We start from the raw sequence: 25,225 nt of genomic DNA, 5'->3' as shown, positions 1-25,225 counted from the left end.
ATTTATGGTTGTTGTTGTTGGGGGAGGGGGGGGGGGGGGGTTCAGTTGTAATTCAGGAAATACTTTCATTAATTCAAAAAGAAAAGATATAAACTGTAACGTGCTTCTTTCTATTCAGTCTATGGACAAACGACCGAGAATGATTGTTCTTCAGACTCCTGGGTTCCAGTATTGTGTGTGCTTTGGTGGATTGAGCCCGGCCCTGTGTAACTCTAGAGGGCTCTGGGTTTGGCTGGTTTCGTGTGATTGTGCCCCGTCGCTGTAGAAACTAGTAAAACCAAACGCACTCGGAGATCCATTCATACACCTGGTTGTACGCTGACCTGCTCCGAGGGCATTGAACTAGCAGGCTGACCCCGTCCACACCAACCACAAAGAGAAGAACAAATCTGTGCATTGAATATAACGGACCACGCTCCACATGCGCTCTTTAAGAAGCATATCGGTTTGTCCCAAATAACTGTCTTCGTCTGAACCTGCGTCCCGATGTGAACTCTTCGTTGCTTCCCCTCAGGTCTGGACTATCTCAGCAGATCTGAGCCGGACATGGTGTCACTTAAAGGTGTATGAATGGGTTTCCTCAGCATGCAGCTTTACGTGTTTCTATCTCGACCTCCTCTGGCCCAGCGCCTCACATTGCTGTGCATATTAACTACCAGTGAAACATTTGTGTCTTGTTGCCCCACTACTTTAAGCAGTCTAGGATCTGTACAGACGTGAGAACATAAATACCTGTATCAACTATATACTCTGAGCTGAATCTTTATAAGTGCGTGTTGAACTTCAGTGTTTCCTCTTCATTCATTTCTACTTTTCTTGTGTTTTGCCTCGGCTCGGTCCGGCTCATGACTTTAAGTTGAGCTTTGTGTCAACTGAAAGCTGGAGGCTCATTGGAGTACTTTGTAAAGCATCCAAGTAGGCACTTAAGTTACACAATTATCCAACATGGCGTTCCTCAAGGTACCTACTCGGGTCCCCTGACAGTTGCAATTTGAAGAATCCCCAAAGCTCTTAAACATCAGTTGCAATACTCCACGTGACAAAGCAATCACCCACTACAGATACTTCATTCCAGCAGCTCCATCTCCTCCTTTTCCCACTGTTGGTAAGAATTTTAGAGGAAACATTGAACTCCAATGGACTCGCGACAGCAGGATACGTCTGGTGGCCAGGCTGGAAATTTCTACAAAAACAACCCAAAACACTACAGGCGTTTTTCGACCCCACATTTCTCAAGGCTCTGGAGGTGCAGCGCTGATCCAGGATCTGCCAACGCAGCGTGTCATGGTAATGACACTCACAGGGTTTCTGGTTTTCAAGGCTGGAAGTAACCGATAAATCTAGTAGTCACAAAAACGTCTCTAAAATGATGAAAATGTTTATTTTTTGTTTTCTATACTCCTGGTACATGTGACTGTGCGTTTTATTTTGCTGACTAGAAGATGTGAAAACAGGACAAGAAACTTATGTCTGGAATTTCAAACTGGAGTTCTTGAGACCTCCCAGTGAAGGGACGATCAGAGGAGAGTCCTCTTGGTAAAGTATTACAGCAGAGAAGAAGCTTGAGAAACCCTGGAAGCATTATCACAGAGGAGACCAACCAGATCCCTGATCAGCGCTGTGACTCTGGGCCGTGTTTTTATCAGCTGAAGTGATCCACGTGATGTAAATAAATGTGTTTTTAGATTGTGAATGCTGATGTTCGTCTTCTTTTCACTGACATCACTACTTCCTCCTCGTTTATCCGTCGGCTGCAGGTAGAAGTTAGAAAGCCTTTAGTCAATTTGTTTAACTGTTTAGATTTTACAGGATGAGTGCAATAAAACTCAGAAGATATTCCCGATTACATGAAAAATACCAGAGTACCTTGAGCAAGAACGTAAAACTACCAGAAGAGACGATGGAGAGTTATATTATTAGTCACGAAGCAAATGGAAGTTAAACAGTTAATTTATTGTTGCAGGACTGAGGGAGCAGCCCAAGTCCTCTAAATGTTCCGGTACACGGTGTGTTATTAATAGACCTGTTAACTGCATGTATGTACAGTATGTGCAGTGTGTTTTGTGCAGGATGTAAACCGTGTGGATGGTGAGTGTAGACATCCACCACTAGGTGGCAGCATTCAGCAGGTGAGGTGCTCACACCAGCTTGACATTTCTTTCCACTTTTAAATTAAATTCTAGAAGAAATTTGGGCTAAAAGATGGTCAAAATCAGATGACGGGTGTCTTGTTTTAATAATACACTTTATTTCATCATATCCTCAATAACTAATGCAAAACTTTATATTTTGTGATTATTTACAGTAGTTGTCCAAACTCAGCTCCAGAACACACTTGGTATTCAGAGAACATGTAAAATAATCCTGACTACTGGTGTAGGTTTCACATACTGGCAGCCATGTTTTCCTTCTGGTTTAATTTTGGTCGTCCAGTTCAGTAACCTCGGAAGCTTCTTTCGTCTGTGTTGTTTTCAACACTTTCCCCAAATCTCTCAGCTATTATTTCACCTTTTCTCTATCCTTGCTTGCAGCGTTGAGCAGAAAACAAACGTCTACATGAAGTCCAAATGTATGCAGGGTCCTAGCCGAACGCCGACATGGCCCACTGCTTGACGTCCGTGGGGCATTGTGGGTACTTCTGCAGGGCCTCCATGATCTGACTGTGGTCCAGCATGAGCCTCATCAGCTGGTACTCCCTCTGGGTTTTGGCCGAGGAGCTGTCGACCGGCCGGATCAGCTCCAGCTGCTGCAGGTGCTCGAAGGCCTGAGGACGAAGTGTTGGTGTCAGTAAATCAGAGTCGACCATCTTTATATTAATATATATATATATATACGAGCTAGAGAGCCTGTACACGCACCTTCAAGATGACCGGCTGCTCAAAGTTATACATGGAGTTCGACTTCCTCTGCAGGAACTTCTTAAACTCTAAAAAACAGAAAGATCAACTCATCATACACAAGGAATAACGTTCTGGCTGACATGTAAGAGCTTTGTTCTTTTAAATTGCAGCCACATAAAGTGGCTTCTTTTCTTGTTTGCCTAAGTGCTAAAGAGTCAGTTCTTCCATGCCTCCATCCAGTCGTACCGTTGTGAACCATTTGCAGATTGAACGGCTCTCCTTCGTAGACGTCGTTGAGGTGTTTCATGGCGATGATGAGGCACAGCTCCAGGATGGACAGACCTACGGAGAGAGAAAAGAAAACACAAATATAACAGCTGTGAACTCTTTAGAGGGAGTCTGAACAGAGAGAGGCCGTCTGTTTTTACCGTGGAGCATATTCGCGTTGGCGTCGGCAAAACACAGTCTGCTGGCCTCCAGCAGGTCTGCAGGTTTGATGGCAGGTTTGGCAACAGACACTCGACTCAGACACAACATCTGGAGATAGAGAGTTAGGGCAGCGAGGTCTCAAACCAAATGACAGGTGTGGTTTGTTATAATTGAAATAAAGGGGTGTTGTACCAGCAGCATGTGCATTGAGCGGAAGTCCTTGCTGGAGTTGAAGTGTCTCTGTAAAACATCCTCCACTGATTTGTCTTCACACAGAGTCTGAAGAAAGAAAAACAGGAGAGACGGTTCAGCTTAATGTACTCGTGTCTAATTCCAGATGTTTGGAGCCCCTCGGTTCACCTCTATGCTGCCGTTCCAGTCCAGAGCGAACTTGTCGTCCGGGAAGTCGTCCGGCAGGCTGAGCTGGGTCCGGACCCGGTCCAGGTACTCGGTGAACGTCGGGTTGCTCAGCAGGTGGATCTGACGGTGGGAAAACCGAGACTTCACGCGCTTCTCCAGCAGCTCCAGAACGTCCTGGATGAAAGTTACACCGTCAACACCGTCGGTGTTATCCTAAAAAGGCCTGGGTGACTGAGTGAGGCTCACCAGTCTGCAGGTGATGCCCACCACAGCGATGGGAGCCTGGGCGGACTGGGAGACGTCCAGCAGGTTGTAGAGCAGAGTCTGGTTCTTGTGGTGGGCGAACAGGTCGAACTCATCCAGAACGAACAGCACCGGGCGGCTGCTGCTGCGATCGCCTGGACGGGAGAACGAGTAACGTGTGAAACCCAAAAAGCAGCTGTAGCCACACTCTTAAATCTAGACGCTACGTGTTCTGACCTTTCTTCAATGCCTCCAACAAGAAACACAGATTCTCTGCAAAACTTCCCTGAAACACAACAGAAGCAGGTTTTTAAAGCAGTTTTCTTGCATCATAACTGACAAAACTCTTTCCAAACACTCACAAACACTTTGTCTCCGACGACGTTCTCCAGGTGGAGCTGCCGCGTTATTTCTTTGAGCGCTATTCTGTCGTCGGTCTGCAGGAGACCTGACGCAAACGGGCAAGAAATGGATCTTATTATCTGGACAAAATAATAACGAAGTAAAGGTTTATCTCTGGTGGATATGTTTTGAATTCTTGAATTCAGGTTTGGTGAAGAGTCAGCACTTGTACCATTGAGGTGAACCTGTAGCAGGCTTTTCTGTGCTTCTTTTTCCTCTAGCAGGTCTCGCAGGACACACTTCAGCAGCTGCGGACACAAAACACAGACATCAGACAACACACCCTTTGTTGTCTTTTACCCATAGGCTCATGGTATGATCCGGCTGCAGAGGCTCACCATCGTTTTTCCTGCTCCTCTGGGGCCCACGATGAGCACGGAGTTGCTCTCCCCGTGGACGGCGGTCCGCTTCAGCAGCTCCAAGAGGTGTCTGAAAATACACAGCTTTCACTACAATACCCATAATGCTCCTACAGTTGTAGGAAACAATGCGTTCTATAGTTTTCCTGATGAGTGTAAATGATGAAAGGCTCAGTGGTGGTGGTGGATTCTCACTACCTGCTCTACAGAGCAACACCTGGGACACTTGTGTTGCTGAAGGAGAAAAGCAATCTTAAAAGTGTATTTTCCACCTACTTGTGTTGCGCTTCCACTCCCTCCGGCCTGTCAGGGAGCCGCTGATGACAAAGCCGCTCCCTTAACGTCTCCTGAACCTGAAAGACATTACAGTGACACATCATCCATAAACAGGTTAGAGGAGAATAAGTCAGGTTTGCTGATACACACCTGTGAGATGCATTCTCCCACTGGCAAATGAGTCGTTGTCATCTTCCTCTTACTCATGATGCTGCGACTCTAATCTGCAAAACATGTCAAATACATATGTGTTTCCCAAGATGTGCTGCAGGGACTTCCTATGGTCCGTAATGTAAAATGCACGAACTCGCTTTGTGATACATATGTGCATTCATACTGTGACATTAGATAAACTCCATCATAAATGAGGACAAGTCACAATTTAGCATGTAGATACTGAAAAAATAGATATTTTTAATACAATTTCCACTTTATTAACTACCTCTGACGTGTGTTAGTTTGTCTGTTAAAAGTTGCCGGAAAGCAAAGATGTGTCGTAATTTACGAATAGAGTTTGGCACCACTTCCCGTCCACGCGGCTCTGAACTACGTTGACTGTTTATTTTGCGTTAACGTCAGACTGTCTGGTGGTGTACACACATCAAATAATAAAGAGACATACCTGGTAAACACAGGAGTTCTCCTCCAGCGTGGTCTCAATCTTCGCGGGAATACCGCTCTGCCGGCTATGACGACGTCCGGCTTTGACGGATTCTCGGGCTCTGATTGGCTGAGGGTCAGAATAGAATGGAATAGAATAGAAATGCACTGTCACCATAAATACAATATATACATACATGTATTACTACTTTTACTATTAATATCACTATAAATAACGAGTAATATCTGTAAATTGAAGTGTGCTTAATATACACATTTACAGAGCAGGTAACACATTTATTTGAAATTATCATATCGTTAAGCATTTCAGGGAGTTGACACTGATTGCCCCAACATGGTAAATTAAATGTAATTAGGATTTATTTATTTTAACTGTCACCACGGCTCTGATTTAGATTGTGTTCATCTGTATGCATAACATCTTTCACTCACTCACAATGACGGTAAGCACTTTAACACGATTCCTGTGGCTTTTGGTTGACTGATGAAAAAAGCCCAATAAAGCACCAGATATCTCACATGTCGTCTCCCAGTCTCCGCTCACATTTAGCCTGTCACATTATCCTAAAATACGACTCTCTGCTTTCACATTCAGCCCTGTGTTTGCCCTTAAAAATACATGAAGCGGTCCTTTTCCAGCAGCCACACACTGAATTAATTTAATGTCTCCTCGGGTTGGACCTTCAGACAAACGTCAAGCATTTGCATATATATATATTATATATAAGGGTGCAACCTCATGATATGAGAGGTCATTATTTTATATTAAACAACATTAACTATTCTTTATTTTGCTGCCTGGAGGCCCCCACAACCCACTGTAGGAGCCTTTAGTGAAAACTCTGTGTGAGTCATCCCACCCACACGTTCAGTTGTGCCTCATTCATTTCATAATTTCATCACCAATGTTTTTTGTTTTTGCCACAGAGAGCTTATGCATCTGAGCTCTGGAGGGTAACGTGCATCACCTCTCTCCCATCTGCTGGTTGATCCTGCCGCGCATGCGCGGTGGGGCTCTCCATCATTTCCAATATCCCAGTGTAGGAGAACCAGCAGAGGCAGAGAACTAATGGGTAGGCTTCATATTCTTATTTTTATTTACACATTTCACTGTTTCAGTACCGGTGTGAGTTCTCCGTGATGCACGTGTAAGAACGGACTGTTTACGGCTTGATTTTGACGTTAATGCCTGAAAAGCGTCTCTCTTCTTCTTCTTCGCTCTCTCTCTCTCTCTCCCTGCAAACGCAACGGGTTTTGCACGGCTATATCAGCTAGCTATGCTAGGCTAACCCGTGCTAACTCGGCCTAGTGCCCTGGCCTGGCCTGGCCTTGCATGGCTCGGAAACCTTAACGCGGGCCTAGCTTGCTTCTCTTTTTTTACTTCGACAATTTGAAGTCGGAATCCGGGTTGGTCGGTCCGCAATGTGTGCGACACCGCTTCCGGTTTCGCTCATTTCAATGCTAAAACGTTATTAGCGTTATTAGCTCGCCCTCTAATTCATTTTACGTTACAACAAGCTAGCTGGCTAGCTAGCTAGTTAGCTAACGGTAGCTAGCCAGCTGAGCTAGGTCAGATGCTGTATCCAATGCATCAAAAAGCACAGTCAGACAGCACTGATTCCGCTTGTTGACACGCTCACTTCACACACGATGGAGTTTCAGCTGCACATTGTATCATGTGATACAGTAAACAACATTTAACTTGCACACGGTTGTCGCTAAAACGTTTAATAAAGGCAACATATTGGCAGTCTAGCTAATGTTCACCAAGCTAATTGGCTATTAGCTAAGGTTCAGACAACTGTGGTTGCTTTGGTAATGTACACAAGCGGTTGTCACGTTCTCCAGTTTTGGAGGAAAAAGTAATTTATACATATTACATATTATAGTTACTTATGTATAGCTGTCAACTTTGAAGGCTGCTGCAGGACAATATGGCTAATTTACAGCTATAGCTAGCCTTAGCCAACTCCATGGGGTTACAGCAAGATTTAATGCTAGGTTGAGAATTAATGGGTTTAATCTAGTCTGAAAGACCATGGTAGATGTGGTGTGCTTCAGTGAGAGGACATACAGTTGATCCTGCTTCCTTTTTTAGTATCATGCCCAGGATTATACTCTATAAACAGTACATGCTCTGTGCAGGGAACTTGCATTGCTACCTGTTCCCTGCTCTTGCTTTATTTGACAACATATGACAGACCCTGTTGGCACTCAATGCATATTTAGAGGTCCGATCAAGTGGTCAGCTCTAAATGCAGATATAAATGCTCAGGAGTTCATGTTCAGAGGTGGTCAGGTGTCATGCTCCCATGTCAACCTAATAAAGAGCATACTGCATGATACACACACTGTCTATGTTCAAGGTGACGTATGATACCATTTAATTTACCCATGTGGCCCGACAATATATTTTATGCAGGTAAGAATCAAATATGAGCAGAAATCTGATCATAAATTCCCTGCATTATCTGCATAACATACATAGTGTGTCAAGTTAACCAGGCATTAAATCAGATTCAGGGTCAACATATTTCTTCCGACATCTTTTAAGGTTGTGCTAAACTGAGACAGGTGTGAAAAGGCCATCCTCTCACTGTTGTTTCTAAATAGCTTTATTCAGTTGACAGACTGGGTGTTACTAAAATCCGACAATCCAAATGCTGGTAAAGTTTTGTTGTGTTCTCCTACAGTCATTATGTCTTATCTGAAACATTTTTTTTCTTTCTGAGATTGCATTGCCGTAAGTCTCCGGTGGCTGTTTGTGTATTTTTTTCTGCATTCATCTTTTTTTCCAGACTGCTTGTATTAAGTTTTCAGCTGGATTGAGTCCAAGCTGTGAAGAATTCACATCATATGCAAGGCAGTTCTGTGCCAAAACTTATTTTTCCTCTGAACATGTTTCCAATAATTCTGCATCTTTTCCTCAATGTTATGTTGCGGTAGAAAATAGGAAAACCGTAAGATTGTTGTTGACTGCTTTCCCTTCACTGTCACGTCTTCGAATCGGTGTGTTTTACCTTCCCGAGTGCCACATAATGACACTCGCACTATTATTCCCATCCTTTCTATAATCGCAGTGACTCTGCAGTGACTCTGCAGTGACGTGAGGCTTTGTTTCTCTCCTTGTCCTTAAACCCACGTACCGTTCTACGTATCATAGCTTCAGTATGAAGCCTCTAAAGTTTAAATGTATAGTGTCTGCACTGTGTCATTTGAAAAGCTGCAGTGGAGAGCGCCGTGTGAATTGTTTAGTACCATGCAGTACATTATACAGGTAAAGACCATCAGTAAATGAAGCTTCATAATGCAGGCTCTACTGCAACTAGTCACCATTTAAAACATTCACCAGTTTCTACACAATGTGCATTACATTTGATGCCTTGTATCCAGACTAGGATGAACTATATTGGCTTTTGTTTGTCCTAATCTGCCAAACAAGTCTGTAGATTTGGCCGTAGATTCAAAATAGCAGATCTTGTGTCCCCACGTATATTTTTAAAGGATGCGTAACTCAACGTCGGCCTAGCTGCAACAGCGATGTGCTGAGGCTCCAAAGCAATCGTGCAAAAGCATCATGCAAAAGCCTACTAAAGCCTACTATAACACATAATATAGCTTCACGATAGCTGCCAAAAGGTGGGGACATTTTTTAGCTGCTGGTCACAGCTAAAGAATCCACCGTAATATTTCTTCAGTGCAGTAATAATGGAATTCAGGCTGCATTTCTGTGAGGCTTTTGTGTCCTGAGTTCGACCCCCTCTCTGTCCTCTCTCACTGTCTGTCTGTCTCTTTCTTGTTGCTGTGAACAATACATGTGTAAAGGCCGAAAACATAATCTGAAAAAAGATCCACCTGCAGTAAAAGGTTACGGATTAGTAGATACCATATGTAATGTGGACATGGTAGTTCTTGAGAGTCAGGAAATGGTGGGGAGGAACGGGCCGTAAAATGGTGAGAGCTGAGATTTAATTTTGTGCTTTCACATTAGCAAGGTGACAGATTTAAATACTGTTGCTTTGCCAAAGATTAAGATGAAAACATTGGGCTGTGGCTCCGATGTAGTTTTTAATCAAAATGTCTTTGGTTTGAATCGGGTCCAGGACTTCTCTCTTTGTACCGCTTCTCGTCTGTCCAATTCGAGCAAACAAAAAAGCCAAAATACTAAATCAGAACCTGATAAACGGAGGTTAAACATGTCGCAGCCAGAGACGTCCTCAAACAGCAACTCTGCACCAAGCACTTGTTGGAAAAATAATAATTTTTTTCCTCCAATATGAACACAACAATATAAATGATGCTTTCTCTGTTACCTCTGCACACACGGAGCCATGGGAGATGAGATGTTAACGATGTGGTGGTCTCTGATAGGACACTACGCACCTCTACTGAGACGATGAGGTGCTGCGTATTTCCAGATAAACGGCATACGTTTAGCTGCTGTGACCACGGGCAGCACCACCCTCCTCGCCTCGCTCTCTTCCTCTGTGGTGGTGTCACTGGGTTCGGTCTCAGCAGCTCACGGGGCAGTTATGAGTCAGCAGCACCGGCGGCTGAGAGGAGGCTTTGCATGGAGCGCCATCGCTAACATACCGAGTTCAGATATTGTCCAACAATTAGTTAGCATTTTGCCTTTTTATAGCACAATGGAAGTAATTGGTTAAATAAAAAGACTGTCAGAACTTGAAGCGGCTTCTATATCATGTATGTCTTCCATTCCCAGAGCAGATTAAATGATGTATTTACTCATGCAATGCAAACGGATCGCATTGACTATTAATTCATGTGCATTCCTCTTCTGCTCTGCCCTCACAGGAACCATGGGAATACCACTACACAACTGCGTTTGGGAGCCGATATGTTAAACACACTCTGTTTGTCTGACTGAGGGACTGTATCCTGGGCGACTTTCCTGTGAAAGCAAAGCCACTCCCGATCCCGCTTCTTCAGCCAGCATCTGCCCGAGTCGGATGGCTCTGAAAGACAAGATGCAGTAATGGAAGTCCATGCACCATTTAGCTGTGTAGCCATGAAGCAGCTGAGAGGGTAGGGTCTGCTGTGAGCTCGCCTCACCCTACCCGACCACCCACCAGCTCTACCTGAGAGCAAAGCCCTACGTCGAAGCATAATCCTGCAGCTCTATCCGTCTCCGCACCCTTCCCACCATCTCCTCCTCCACCACGGCTTTGGAAGACGAACATGAGGTGCATTGCGAAGACACCGGTTGATGTCTGATATATATACCTCTGAGGCGTCGAGCGTAAAACCAGTGGAGCAATGAATGGCGGAAAGGACTGCGAGGCGGGAGATGAGAGGCAGGCCGTCCCTGTCCAGGTCCCCATCGGCTGGCAGCGCAAGCCGGAGCACGGCGGCGGGGTCGTATACATAAGGTAAGACTGTTAATAGAGCTCGTAAATCGGCTTCTTTAGATTACATTTTAGATTTCTGGATCCATATATTGTTCCACATTATGCACAGTAAATGACTGAAAAGATATCACCAAAATCAGGTCAGGTTTATCTGTCTGTGGCGCATAAAGTGGCCAAAAGTAGATGAGTTGTAAAAATCATATAATTTATGTAAAATCAATAAAAAGAATAGGTTTTGGTGCTGCAGGAGGTAACACGGAGACTTTTTGATCGTGTTTCTTGCTGTACGGAGTCATAGTTATTCCCTTAACTCAGGCTGCAGCTTTACCACAGTATTTGGCATCGAGTAGCTGTAAGAATCTCTTGAACATATTGTTCTTTGGGAGGCTGCCGGTAAGATTGCACTAAGTGTTCCCTTGACTCAAGTAAATTGTTGTTTGCTTGGACGGGAAACGCCAAATTCTGGTAAATTGCTCCAAGCTAATTTCACGACGCCTCCGTTCAAGAAACCCGTCAATCGCTTATGAAATCCACTTGTGCAACAGGGGCTTTGACTAATGGGTTGGATCCGTGCTATGTAGCCTGGAAGTTGGTGTCCTTCCCGGCATATGAACACCAGCTCGGGTATTTACCAGCCACAATGAACTGAAGCAGTTGGCTGGTGTCAGGTTTATTTTGGGTGTTGGAAAGAATCCCGTGTACTTCTGTGACCGTGGCCTGATACTGTCACCGCACACATGCTCATGTTCTTTTGCATTTAAAGCGTGCTTTTGCTTCGGGGATGTGCAACTGTAGATCCTTTCACAGTAGATGTGTTCACAGCAGCTGTGACTGATGATTTAGTCGTTGGTTCAAAACTCCTAATTTCTCCTGGATTTACTGCAGCTGTGACTTCCTGTTCACATTCCTGATGGTTATTTTCAGTTCCTGGTTTTATCGTTGTGAAATAGATTTAAAATAAAGGAACACTGTAATGGCATAAGTGGAATATTATTGTTTTAGAAAGTGTCTCCAAATTCCAAACTAAAAGGAAGACATTTGCATGCATGTATCAGGTAGTGATTCATTAGTTACATATTGATAATGAGCTTGGACCTTTTATTCAACATGATATTTTACCAGGCTCCTCCTCACTGAACATGTTTTCAATTATTGTTTTTAGTTCATATGGATGGAGGAGTTCCTGTGTGGTGTGGGAGGATTTGACTGTTTGATTTCTTGGTTGCAAGGCTGTTAAACCTGCAGCGGAACCTGCCTCAAGGAGCTGCTAACCCACCTACAGAAATCGTTTGTACGTCTGTCAGTGGAGCGTTTCAATGTGCAGCGGTTCCTTTTCATCTTCTGAGTCAGGAATGAAATTGTGGTGGGAGAACTAAGCCCTTGTAAAAATCCTTTTTAAAGAATGCAACATTTAGTGTGACGGAAGGAGTGTTTGTGCTCTGGAGCCACTCCGGCTGACGTCTGTCCTCAGACTAACATCGGTGTTTTCTGTGTGCAGTCCCAGTGGCTCGGTGCTGTCCGGCTTGGAGCAGGTGAAGACCTACCTGCTGACAGATGGAACCTGCAAATGCGGCCTGGAGTGCCCACTCATCCTCCACAAGGTAATTATTTTTGTCATGATTCATTTAAAACACAGCGACCAGGCGGTGATTTTACAGCTGCCTTATGAATCGACTTCAGAAGATATTCTAATTAAGATGAATTAATATGATGATGTCTAAAAACTACAGCTAAGGAAGGGCCCCTAGCTGATCAAACCTAAACTTTCATTAGCAGGTGGCGTTGCTGTACCCTAAATGTCATTTTTACAACAAGCTTTATTCATCAGCTGTTCTCTGCAAGGTAAAAAGATGTGAACCTCACTTCATTTCAAGCGTCAAATCGCAGATTACGCCAAACAGGATTTGGGTTTAGTTTGGGGAATCATGTCTGATCCCGTCCCTGCTGTTTGGAGACAAGTGAGACATAAAATCTACGTTTGTAAGGGGAAGATTTCTTTTGTTTTGATGGTGCATTTCCTTATTTTTCTCCTGGAGAAGTAAAAGTCAGTGAGACCATTGCATGCTGGGTTGTGCAGGAGTTTTAACCAATCGCTTAAATTTCAATCTGCGATTTTAAGATTTAATAATTAAGTTATTTTTGAAAGAACTGTTTGTTGCTTGTGGAGCAGCTGTTGTGTTCGTTAGTTTCCACTTATTACAGGTTTGGCTGCAAATCACTGAGAGTAAATGTGAGCTAAATGCCTCTTCAGACTACATGATAGTTTAATTCAAAGCAGGCGGTCAACTCTGGACGTGTTCCCGCCTCAAGATAGGACACGTTACTTATTTGACATTTGTTACGGCAGCTAGGAAGGAGGACAGGAATAGAGGGAGGAATGAGGACGAGGTAAACACGTCTGTGAGGAGGAAATGGTGTCACGCTCGTCAAACCAAGGTGAAAACAACTTCTGACAGACTGTTGTTAAAGTGATGCTTTTATTTTTGTTGAAATGGTCGTTTGAGTATCAAGAAGTCCCCCCTGTCAGCTTGAAAGGTGGCTGTAAAAAAACAAGTTTGTAGTTTTGTCCTTCACGGAGCTCGGTGGCTGTGGTCGGCTTGGATTAATGTCGGATACAATGAATTCCAGTCGTGGCCTGTTTTCACGGCGGAAAAATGTCCAGAGAAAGCTCTCGAACCACTCCGGCAGCGTAATCCATGTCTCCACTCCCATTCCATATGCGCAGCATGTATGAAATAAATTCAAGCTGACCGACTCCACTGATCTATGGGAAGGTCCATACTGCAGATGTCTGGGTGTCGTGAGGCGTCCACTGTATCACATTGCATGGGGATAATCCAAATGATTATCCTTCTTGAAGCTAAATTTGTCCCTTACAAATGTCTGTGAGATCAGGCCATTATCAGGCTTCTCTGCTCTATTATTCATGTTTTAATATAGCAGATGCTAACCCCCCAAACACAAAACATTTTTCACAATCCCCCCTTTTCACTTTAACTGTCTTCTGTAGACAGAAAAAGAAGAAAGGAAATGATTCTTAGATTCTTGACCATCCTTAGATGTGGGCAATTACTCCAAAGTGCTCTGTGACCATGACCAAAAGTGAAAGACACATTGGTATCTGTGAACTGATGTCTGTTCAACCCACCAATCTTTCTCCGCAGGTGTTCAACTTCGACCCAGGGGCAGCTGTGAAGCAGAGGACGGCGGAGGATGTGAGCGCTGATGAAGACATCACCAAGCTCTGCATTCACAAGAGGAAGCTTCTGGCGGTGGCCACGCTGCACAGGAGCATGGGGACGCACCCACCTCTGACGCTCACCAGTCCGGGGGGAGGTACGAGTAAATCCAGTTATATTTGACAAATGAATCCCGATATTAACTAGTTTGTCATTTTAATGGTTCACCAGCCTCTGCCACCTGCAGATGACAATGACTTTCCTGCCCTGGTTTTGTCCAAGGCATTGGTATTGAACTCAAATGTACTTTGTTTGGCCTCAAGGTACATCATCGGTGGTCGTTGCACACTCCACGTCTCAACGAGTAATAAGGACTAAACCCCACGATGGCCTGCCCAACGCTGTTGGCCCAGACTGCAAGAATCCTTTCAAGATGATGATGGCAGCTGGACAGCAGCAGCAGCAGAGGCTGTATCCACCCCAGGAGATGGGTGGAGCCCAGCATCCCGAGCTCTACTCTGGATACCCCAGGCCGCAGAGGTTGTGCAGTGGGGAGCCAGGCCCCAGATCCCCTTACCGGGTTGGGTATGGAGGCATGCTGAGCCCGCCTCCCTCCAGTGCTAAGCTGTATGGAGATGGCTCACAGTCGCCCAGTGCAGACACTCTGGGCAGCCCCGATGGCTTTCCAAGGACCAATCCTTGTGGGTTTCCAGGAGCTGGTAGTCCTGGCTCAGCCTCCATCCATGGGAACTCTAGGACGCCTCTTTCCCCACCCAGTTTAATGCTCCATGGCTCCCCTGCGGGCCAGCTATCTTGCGCCATGACAGGGAGGACTAGCACACCCCTCTCCCCCACGGCCACTGCCAAAAGCCCTGTCATGAACATGCCTCGGGGGAGCTTCCCCCCTGGTATGGATATGTCCCGTGCAGCATTTCACCATAAAACACAGCCCCCTGTGCATCCCGTACCGCCTCCTCCATCCATACCACCATCCTGTGCTCTTCAGAAAAGGCAGTTGATGTCCGAAAAAGACCCATTAGGCATCCTGGACCCCATCCCCCGCCACGCCCCAAACCCCTCCAACTTCCAGCCCAATATCCACTCTCAGGTACAAATGATGAATGTAAACATACCCCCTCCCGCCATCGTTCCCTTGCCAAGCAACTTACCTTTACCCACAGTGAAGCCTGTGCCTGTGGGGCATAGCGGCCATGTTCAAAGGACTCAACAGGGTGGTCCGGCTTCCTCCATGTCCCCCTCCCCTGTCACTTCGCCTGTCCACATGGCAGGGCCTGTCCTTGGCCGAATGGAGGCCTCTCCTCATCGCTCACGGTCATCCTCCACCTCCTCTGACCATGGGAACTTTGCAATGCCCTCGGGGCACCAGGCCCCATGTGGCATGAAGGTTCCTCCTCGTTCCCCCAGGTCGGCCATGGGATCTCCCAGGCCTTCCATGCCCTCCAGCCCCTCCACCAACAAAACTGACCCGCACCACCAGTACAAAGACTCCCAGATGCTGCCCGGCATGGGAAACTCGATTGGCGCCCAGCAGCACAACAACCCCATGTACTCACCCACCTCTTCCTCCTCGTCATCTTCTTCTCTGGCAACCCCTAGCGCTTCCCAGAAGGGCCACCCAGGACTCCTGGGTATGCCCCTCAACCAGATTCTCAACCAACAGAATGCCGCTTCCTTCCCGGCCAGCAGTCTCTTGTCAGCCGCAGCCAAAGCACAGCTAGCAAATCAAAACAAACTCAGCACTGCTGGCAACAGCCCTGCTGGCGTGGGCGGTGGTGGTGGTGGTATGGCAGGTATGGGGGCTGGTGGTGGAGGTAATGGAGTAGGTGGCGGACACCCTGGCTCTATGAGCGGCCCTCGAGGCTTGGAGGGACACAGCACTTTAAACTCAATGCTCCCGCCAAACTCCACCATGCTGCTCAACACTCCTGAGGGCCAGAGTGGTCGGGCGGCTCTTAGAGACAAGCTCATGGCCCAGCAGAGGGACCCCATGCGCAAACGGAAGCAGTCATCGGGCAGCGCTGCTGTAAACCACGACAACAGTAACAACATGGTCTACAACATGCTTAACAAGCGAGGCATGGGAGGACCCCACATGGCGGGGCCCAGTGCCACTGAGCAGCTTCGAAAAGTGGGCCGACTGGGAAACCTTCCCCCAAACACCTCCATGGCCCAGCTTCTCCAGTCCATGAGCTGCCAGAGCTCCCACAACCATCGTCCAGGTCTTAGCCCTGGCCCGGGGCCTCAAGGATCTGCACAGCTGCACTACAACGACAGCACTGGTATGGTCCCTGCTGGCCCTCAGCAGAACCTCCTAGCTCAGCAGAGGCTTCGGGGTCCAGGGGATGCCATGCAGCACTGCCAGAACATGGACACCTCTGGGGGCCATCTGGGCTCTCGTCCAGGCCAGTTCCCTGACATGATAGCCCAGATGCAGGCCTCTTCCATGAGTAACTGTGGGCCTATGGTGCCAGGAGGTGGACCAGTGGGCCCCGATGGCATGCCGCTGGGACGCCCCCACACTAACCCCCCACCGCTGTCCCATCCCGGCCCTCACCCCTCACAGCAGAACCTCCTTCACGGGATGGGGCGGACTACCATGGTGGTGATGCCACATGGAGGTGCTGATGGAAGCTGTACACAGACCATCTCTGATTCGGGTGAGACTTTTTATATTTCTTTATAAGTCTTTACTCGCAATACATTTACTGCTAAATATTTACATTTTAAGTCATTTATACTCCCTTAAATAACACAATGGCGCAAATATGTTATTTATTTATTGTCTCTTTTTGAAACAGGATGAATTTCTGACATTTGCATTTCATTCATTGCTAAAATAACTACAGTTATATTTATTGCGTGAGCACAGTGATCACACTATTGCAGGTAGTGACTGTGTATCCCCCGCTCTTCCTCGTGATAAGCTAGTGGTTGGATGAAGAAGGTTTCCATGCTTATGAGTGAACACAAACCAAAGGATTTCGGTGATAGGCCCCGAGCCGAGACAGTCGGGCTCCTCCTGTATCTCTGAGCTAATGAGCAGGCCCCTCATCTTTGGAAAGCTTGGCTAATTGTCAGTCCGCCAGTGTTTCTCTTTGTTTTATTTGTATGCTAGCATCAGTCAATGGTGTAAGAAGATGGAAATGGGATCTGGATCACCCTTTAAGGGAAGCAGCCCAGATAGGGCGCTCGAAAAAGAGCTAGCTGGTCGCTATAGTAACTATAGACCCTGAATAGGGACCAGAGTGAAGCCTTTGATGAGGGTTTAGTGTGTGTGTGTGTGTTTGAATGATTGTGTGCCTATGACTACTTGTGTATTACAGTGCGTGTGCTTCTGTTTATCTGTGTGTGACTGTATGCTTTTTATGCGTGTGCGTGTGTGTGTGTACTCTCATTCATGTGAGCGTTTTGTTTTGAAAGAGCTGAAAAGACCGAGATCTTGTTGTTCTTTTTTCCCCATCGCCCTGCCTGCTGTGGGGCCGGACTACGAGTTTATGTATTCATGGTGCGTCTGTGTGTCCTCGTATGGTTTATAATGAAGATACCACCGAGGTCTGCTGCAGCCCACCTGTTCTAATCACCAGGTATCTCGTTATTCTGCAAGTCAAGTCGACGAAAGTCAGGAGGTCGAGCATGACAGGATGTAGGGACGTAATGTAAATCTAAAAACACGCATCGTCACAACAGTTCAAAATGTGCTCATCCTTGTGTCATAATCGCAGAACAGGTGATGCAAACAATCAGGGGAGCCTGTCATCAAAACTTTACTCTGCAGGGCCCCTAGACGTCCTACTAGACCGCTATACGGATATTTACCACTAGTGGTCGCACTTGAGACAGCCCGTGAATTAGAGTGGAGCGACTCCAGTCTACTTGGTGGCGGTAATGCACCTCTTAGCTAACGACCAGTAATCACGACATAAGAAGAAGAAGAAGAAGCTGGACTCCTGACGTTTTTATATCTCACGACAACCTTTTACGGCCTCAAATCCCAAATGGTGCCATATTGGTGCAGTTTTCTTCGAGACTATCTCTGCCATGTCTCATCATGCAAACATCTAGCAAACAAACCCCCCCCTCCTCTCCCACCTGTACTGAAATTTGAACTCCTTAATGTTGCCGGCCTTGGCTCTGTTAGTCTACGAACAAGCACTATATTATGGTAATCACATTGTCATATTACTTATTACTGCTGTGCAATACACAGTGGATTACGCGCTGTTATGCTGGTGGCACTGGTTGCTAATATTGGCTACTTTTTAACTTGGCAAAACCGGGAAAACTCTTGCCTCTAATGGTCCAAAACTCATCGGTGTTTTGTTGTTTTTATCCTGCAAAAGAAAGCAATGATAATGGCACAGATACAGCGAAATGACTCACCTCCCCTGTCTAGCACATAAGCACTCACAGGCTCTCGGGACAAAAGAAGCTTGTCACCAAAGAGCAGATCTTATGCCTCTGAGTAGTCTCCTTGATTTCTTCATACTTGAGGCTAATTTGGACGACATGTTTGGGTCCTTAAGAGCACTGCAAGCGCTTTGAAAGTGGTCTAGTCTGTGGCTTTTTTAGCATTAGCCTCTAACCATCTGTTTCTGGACGGCTAGCGTGCCTTGAACGCCCCCCCCCCCCTATCAACAAATACTCCAAAGTTCATTGTAAACCCCCCAAAGACCTCCTGCCACCCAGCTGACCGCCCCCCATCCCCCAGAAGAGTAAAATCACACCACCCGGCCCTGGTAACCCTCCCCCCCCTCCTCCACCCATCCACCCAAAGTCCCCCAACGAGCTTCCTGGCAGCGGACAGCACCACCAATCATCACTCGGTTCCCATGGAAACCTCCCCCGGCAACAGCCGTCACTATATCATAGCGGTAGCGGAGGATGTGGGGACTTAAGGGGGGGGGGGGGGGGTCGTGGCTCTCGCCGTTAGAGAGGGAAGAAAGAAAAATGGAGAACACACACAGCTGCCCTTCAGCTACGTAGCATCACCAGCTGCTCCGGCCTCGTCCTCACTCCCACAGAACACGGCGTCGGCCTCTGAGGGTCTGTGTTTGCTTCTGCTTTTGTCTGCGTAGCGTTGCTGCCGGGCTCGCTCCTCATTCATTGATACATCTGTGGGCTTGATATGTGTTTTTTTTGTTCATGTTCTGTCCTTGGACGCTTTGCTAACTAGTCTGTCTGGACCGCGCAGCGCGTCCATCTGTTCGTTTTGGGCGCAACAGATTGTTAATGTGCAACTTTTTCTTTTATTCTGAAAGTCTCTACACTTGCCCAGCTTTGCCAGTCATTTGCCGTTATTTTGGCCGCCCACTCAAACAGATCTGCTTGTATTTTTATACAGTATATTGTTTGCAAAAGCCTGAATGCAAATGCGTTTGGTCATGCCAATAATTAGCAAAGTCTGCTCGAGTTGTGCATAATGTGTGATTACATCAAGTCAGGAAATACTGGATTTGCAGTATTATTATCGAGCAAAAAGGGATAGTAAGCAGTGACGTTGCTGTGCTATTTGGTTTAAATACTGAAGAGAGAGCTAGTGGAGGAGCTGGGTGACTGATCATCCCCGTCAGCGTCTGTCTTTTGCGTCCCACGACAATTTTGACTTACATTGTCCCAATGATTTTGCAGGAAACCCCTCGTCCCTAGGCTGCGGTATGGGCGGCCTGCAGCCTCACGTCAACACCGGTGTAGGTCAGATGTACCAGCAGCAGGTCCACCAGGGCATGCAGCAGGGGGTCGCCTCCCACCCAGCCTACCAGGGACAGCAGCACTTCTCTGACAACCCGCCCTACTCAGACAGAAGCAACGGCAATGCCGGCTCCATGGCCTGCCTCTACCAGAACTACCAGGTGGGGATGATGAGTTCTACTTTAATTGTCTGCAGCGTTTAAAATTCACGTAATTTCATCGTGTTGTGACCTTGCTGTCGTGTCCACAGACGGGGATGTTGTCTCACCCGCAGTTCAGGGAGGAACAACAGCCCCAAGGCGAAGGGCTTCCAGCGGGGGCGCCCGGCGGTGACAGGGGCCCGGGTGGAGGCCCGGAGTCGGTGGACGCCATCTACAGAGCCGTGGTGGACGCCGCCAGCAAGGGCATGCATGTAACTATAACCACCACAGTGAGCGGCACCACACAATCGAGTCCGGTGCCTGCCCTCAGCGCCATGAGTGCCTTTACTGCCTCTATAGGGGAGCCGGGCAACCTCCCCCAAGCAGTTAGCACAGTCCTGCACAGGCACCAGGAAGGAGAGGTGTTACCGCAGCAAGCCAGGCCGAGGCAGGTGAGGCCGGGACGAGGTCAGAAGAACATGGATCCAGGAAAGAGCACTCCAGACGGCCCCGAGGCCAACGACTACTTCCGCTCTCCTGGCCGTGGGACTCCCAGGGGCCAGTGGGACGGGGAGACGCAGCACGGGGGAGGCTTCGACGCTCACAGCAACAACAGCGCCTGGGGTGGTGAGGAGTTTCTGGAGTGCTCGACCCAAGTGAGGAGTAGTCCCTGCATGGAGCGACCCGCCAGCCTGGCCCCCGCCCCGCCCTGCCCCACGGAGGGGTCCAACGACCACGGCCTGGTCATGGCCCACGATAAGGCCTTCCTCGATGATGGCTACCGCTTCAACAACTGCCACCGGACGCCTGCGAACTACAAGGAGCGTCTGGAGCAGACGGTGGAGCGCTGCGTCCACATCAACGGCGCCACTTCCCACTTCAGCGCCCGGTGTTACGGAGATGTGCTGGGCCCCCCGCGGCAGGAGCTGACGGGGGACGACCAGTCGCCCGGCTCCTCCACGAGCCTGGAGGGACCTCTGGCCACAGCCAAAGACTACAGCCACTACAACGGCCACTTCAACGGTACGGCGCCCAGCCCCTCGGACACTAAGAGCCTAAGCAGCGAGGAGGACCTGCGGCAACCGGACTCTCCCTCTTCAGAGCTGCTTCACTGCTACCGGTCCAGGACCTTCAACATGGGAGAGCTGGTCTGGGGCCAGCTGAAGGGCTTCCCACCTTGGCCTGCCAAGCTGGCTGGGGACGAACAAGTGCACAGTGCTGCTATGCAGCTGCGGGAGCAGGCCAAGGTGAGCAACCCGTCTGTGAACACTATTTTACAACTTGAATTCTTTGAGACTAAATGCAGAGTGAAGGCTGATTTCAGTGGCTAAACAAACCAGCCATAGTCCCCATATTCAAAGTTTGGCTGCCGCAAATTATTCTCCAGTGTAATGTAGATGCTTGGCAGAAAGTCGAAGGCAGATGGATTCCAAAACGCTCCAAACCCTGTAATCAAATCCACCGTCGTTGTTTTGGTGTTTGGTCTCGTCTCCCTCCAGGTAGAGCCAGAGAAGCTAAAAACACGGACGCACGACTTGGAGGCACTTGACCGAGCCGCCAAAAGAGGCCTGAAGTGAGTAAACCTGCCCACCGTATTGTTGCTTCAGTAAATGGTTACACACCGTGCTGCAACTTAGATCTCAACCAGGTTAATGTGTTGGTGTTGGTGCCTGCAGCAAAAAAACCTGTCTGCATTAGCTTAACAGGAAATAATGTAAAATATCAATGTTCAACAGGCCGGGGAAACTGAATAATCACTTGGAAGCTGCTATCCACGAGGCCATGAGTGAGCTGGATAAGATGTCGGGCACAGTGAGTTGTTTACACCTTTCTTGATCTCCCGGAGAGACGAAGAAGTCTTTTTTTTTTTTTCTCCCCGTGTTTTTCGTCACCGTAACGTTTTCTGTCCGTCTGTCGGCAGATCCCGTCGAGGGATCGTCAGGTGAAGCTCCCCAAGTCTAAGAGGAGGAAGATATCCAGATAACATCGAATGTGTCGGCCCAAGAACGTCCTCCAAGCCTCCGGAGACTTTGTCCGTTCAGCCTCGATGCGATCCGAGCTCTCTAACAGGTGCTACACATGGACCTTCAGTGGTACATCCGCGATATCGACTTGACTTAACGACCACAGAAGGTGCTGGATATTCAGTTCTAGCTGCAGAGAGGAAACACGGACAAATACAGAAAAACATTGGTTGCGATTTGTCTACAGCTCACTGAATTAACTATTTTTTTCTAATATAAGATAGTAAAACAAAAACAAAAAAAGCTACAAGCATTACCATACATATTTAAGAAAAATAGACAGTCCAAATATTTCTGATACATTTTCAATATGTATATAGATAATCCTGAAATTTCATGCTATGAGGAATTGTATGTAAATATTGTACAATGTCATGTACAAGCATACCTAATGCACATTTTATCTTTTATTGTACAGAAACAAAGAAGTGTACCAATGTCTTGGTTTCTATTCAGACGTGCGGTTGCAGACGGCCGCATGCGTGGGATAAATAAGAATACAGCCTAAAGCTTTTATATGATCAACTGTACGACGTGCTGGTTTTTTGTGTGAATGAACTGTACCAGCAGAAAGTCTTCATTGTTCCCCCGGAGCAGGCTGGGAAACGACGAGCGGTAGATGGACGCCGGCTCCTCCAGCCACCTCGACGGGAACATCACATTTGGAGATCCGGTGTTTGTGCTTAAAACAAAGTCTGGTTGGCTGAAGATTCCTTTGGTTGCCAGATGTTTTATAGAAGGAAAAATCCACCCTCACGTGTCATTTTGTTTTCCTTACACGAAGGCTCGGGGTCACCTGATGCTGCAGATATTTAGATAACAGGCTGTCATCTACTTAAGAAAGAACAAATTTAAGGGTACTTTTTCATAGTTTTTGTCCTTTTATTGACTAAACAATTAATCACAAAACAGCAATTGGCATGTTAATCGATAATAACAATTAGTTTGTGTCATAAATGTGGCATGAAATACGTTTCTCAGCCTCTCACATATGGTTCCCTGCTTTTCTCTGTTTTACCTCATATTGAACTGAAGCATATTTTGAACTGTGTTAAAACAAAGACAGCCGAGAGGACCCTGAATGCAGCACAAGAACACAACCGCGGGTGGATTTTTCCTTCAGCTACAATCAAGAAATCACAGGCTGCATTGATGAATTATGTCATTTGGTTGTTGTGATTATGTTCTCGTGCTTTGTACAGTGATTTTATTTTTTCCCATGACTGTAGTCGTTCTTCGCCACAACGATAGCTTTAGGTAGAGTAACCGACCTCCGGTCTGGAGCATCAGAACTCGCTTTAAAGAGCGGTGAAAGCATTTCTCTCATTTAGAGGCCTTGTGTTTATTTTTACTTTTGCTTATTGGTGTAAATTATTCATGTACAGTACTCCATATTTATTTTAAGCTTTACAAATATGCTAGATGGCAATAATACTACCAAGAGTTGAGAACTCAAGCCTTATATGTGTATATGTATGTTTTGTTTTTTACCAGTGAATAGATCATGTGTTCAGAGTCCATGTCAAAGGTCCCGGTCCCTTTAATTTAAGAAGTGAGCATTACAGAGAACACGTTTCTCATTGTTTGTTTTTGTTACGCATCGTGTCATAAAGGAAGAAAATGTTACGTCTGCCTCTGACACCATACTATTTATGAATATGCACATCTGAAAAGGCAGACGCCGTTAATGTTGGTAATAAATGCAGTTTTAAAACGAGCAAAGCGAAACCATCACGGGGTCTTAAAAGCCACAGTGATGCACATCACACACTCCAGATCAAAACCACCTGAAATCACGACAGAAATATCAAGTGCAATATACCAATCGATGGCAAAGATCAACAGCTTGGAAACACGGCATCTCTGATTGTTTGAAACCTTCTCTTTCGTGCACACCCTCAACGTGCACGCTCCAAAACGCTCACCGAAGAGCCATGAAGTAGTAATTTATTTGTAGCTTTGCCTTCTAACATGTACACACACAGCTGTTACTCCCACTGCTTTTAATTTGATCAAACGAAGAAAACTATTACTTGAAGTTACTGCAAAGAACCCAACTGTTCCAAACCGTAAAACCAAATAGTACACTACATCGTAAAGAGATTCTTTTCTTTCTCACCCAGTAAAACATGAACACGCTACTGTTGACGCATGTCTTATGGTTTTATATCCCCAGAAAACCGTTTTATTCGTGGCGAGGAATCCCACAAATGTGCTTAAGTTTTATACCCAATGTTGTAAACAGGGAGCCTCAAAGTCCAGCTATGAATTACAACCAAGTAACGATTTAAAGGTTTCTGATTTTGTTCATTTGTTCACACTTTTAACAACCTTAAACTTAAGTTGGACGCAGGATATCTGTGTTTAATAATATCCATGCTTTCCTAAATGTCCCTAATATTTCAGCGTGCACACATTTAAGAACCTCGGAGGTTTTACTGTAATCTGTGACGAGGAAATCTTTCGGCCGTTTTTCAAAAATGTGACGTTCGCTGTCGAGGATCCCGGAGCTCTTTCGGTGAAGTTCATTCTGCGCCCCTTCCTTGTTTTTTGTGCAATGACATGCAGGAACCCGGCCTCGTGTTGGGAACCCATGTGTTATGGATCTGTTCTATCAGTTTCATGTTCTTTGTGGTCAAGAGGTGAAAGCATCTTTGTGTTTGAGATGGTCTGTGCAGTTCTTCTCTTCCTCCTCCCGCCTGTGTGCTGAGGTGTGAGTGTGATTTCTATTTTCCTGCTCTTTGAATCATTTCCCTCTTCCAGCCTTTTCATTGTCAGTATTTTATTTGGTCAACTTGTAATTAAGTATATATTTTCTCACTAATATATACTTTACAAAAAATAGACTTGCGTGAAGGATGATGTGCATTTGATTGCTCTTATTAATTTCTCTTTTTGAGATTGTTTGGACTTTTTTTAATGGTTTGATGTAAGCAGCATTCTTTTGTAAATATTGTGAAACATTACAGGTCATGCAGTGATGTAACATTTTGAACAATGTTGCACAGATGTTGAAGATATTAAAAACATGGTCACTCTTACTTGAATAATCTGGTGTGTTACGCGTATTTGTTCCTCCGGTTATCTTTTTCTCAGTTTAAACAGCTGGTTTGTAGAATAAAAAGTGTAATAACTTCACAGAGTGGAGATAGCAAGGATTATTGTTTCTTGTTACACACTGCCCTCTAGCGGGCAGATAGAAGAAGTTAATTCAGCAGCATACAGAGAATAAAAGAATAAAACGATGAGATGATGGCTGGAAATGTCACATAAA

The 25,225-nt window shown here is 46.3% G+C and overlaps 2 protein-coding genes across 2 annotated transcripts; one reads left to right on the top strand and one right to left on the bottom strand.

The window, feature by feature from the left end:
* Window positions 1-2,297: 2,297 nt before the first annotated feature.
* orc4 (origin recognition complex, subunit 4) lies at window positions 2,298-5,580 on the bottom strand. Its single transcript, XM_079296249.1, has 14 exons — window positions 5,532-5,580; window positions 5,060-5,133; window positions 4,910-4,986; window positions 4,613-4,703; window positions 4,447-4,522; window positions 4,235-4,320; window positions 4,110-4,158; window positions 3,876-4,027; window positions 3,630-3,803; window positions 3,462-3,548; window positions 3,269-3,377; window positions 3,087-3,182; window positions 2,859-2,926; window positions 2,298-2,764 (listed from the first exon to the last, which is right to left on the bottom strand). Exons 2-14 carry the CDS (start codon window positions 5,114-5,116, stop codon window positions 2,582-2,584), a joined length of 1,305 nt encoding a protein of 434 aa, XP_079152375.1. The 5' UTR covers window positions 5,117-5,133; window positions 5,532-5,580; the 3' UTR covers window positions 2,298-2,581.
* A 5,206-nt stretch (window positions 5,581-10,786) lies between these two features.
* mbd5 (methyl-CpG binding domain protein 5) lies at window positions 10,787-24,959 on the top strand. Its single transcript, XM_079296555.1, has 9 exons — window positions 10,787-10,920; window positions 12,398-12,500; window positions 14,064-14,235; window positions 14,402-16,756; window positions 19,728-19,948; window positions 20,038-21,174; window positions 21,427-21,500; window positions 21,664-21,739; window positions 21,849-24,959. Exons 1-9 carry the CDS (start codon window positions 10,808-10,810, stop codon window positions 21,909-21,911), a joined length of 4,314 nt encoding a protein of 1,437 aa, XP_079152681.1. The 5' UTR covers window positions 10,787-10,807; the 3' UTR covers window positions 21,912-24,959.
* The last annotated feature ends 266 nt before the right edge of the window (window positions 24,960-25,225 follow it).

Source organism: Melanostigma gelatinosum (genome assembly GCF_949748355.1).
Source record: "Melanostigma gelatinosum genome assembly, chromosome: 24".
NCBI classification, from domain to species: Eukaryota; Metazoa; Chordata; class Actinopteri; order Perciformes; family Zoarcidae; genus Melanostigma; species Melanostigma gelatinosum.
This window is presented reverse-complemented; position numbering and strand designations above follow the sequence as displayed.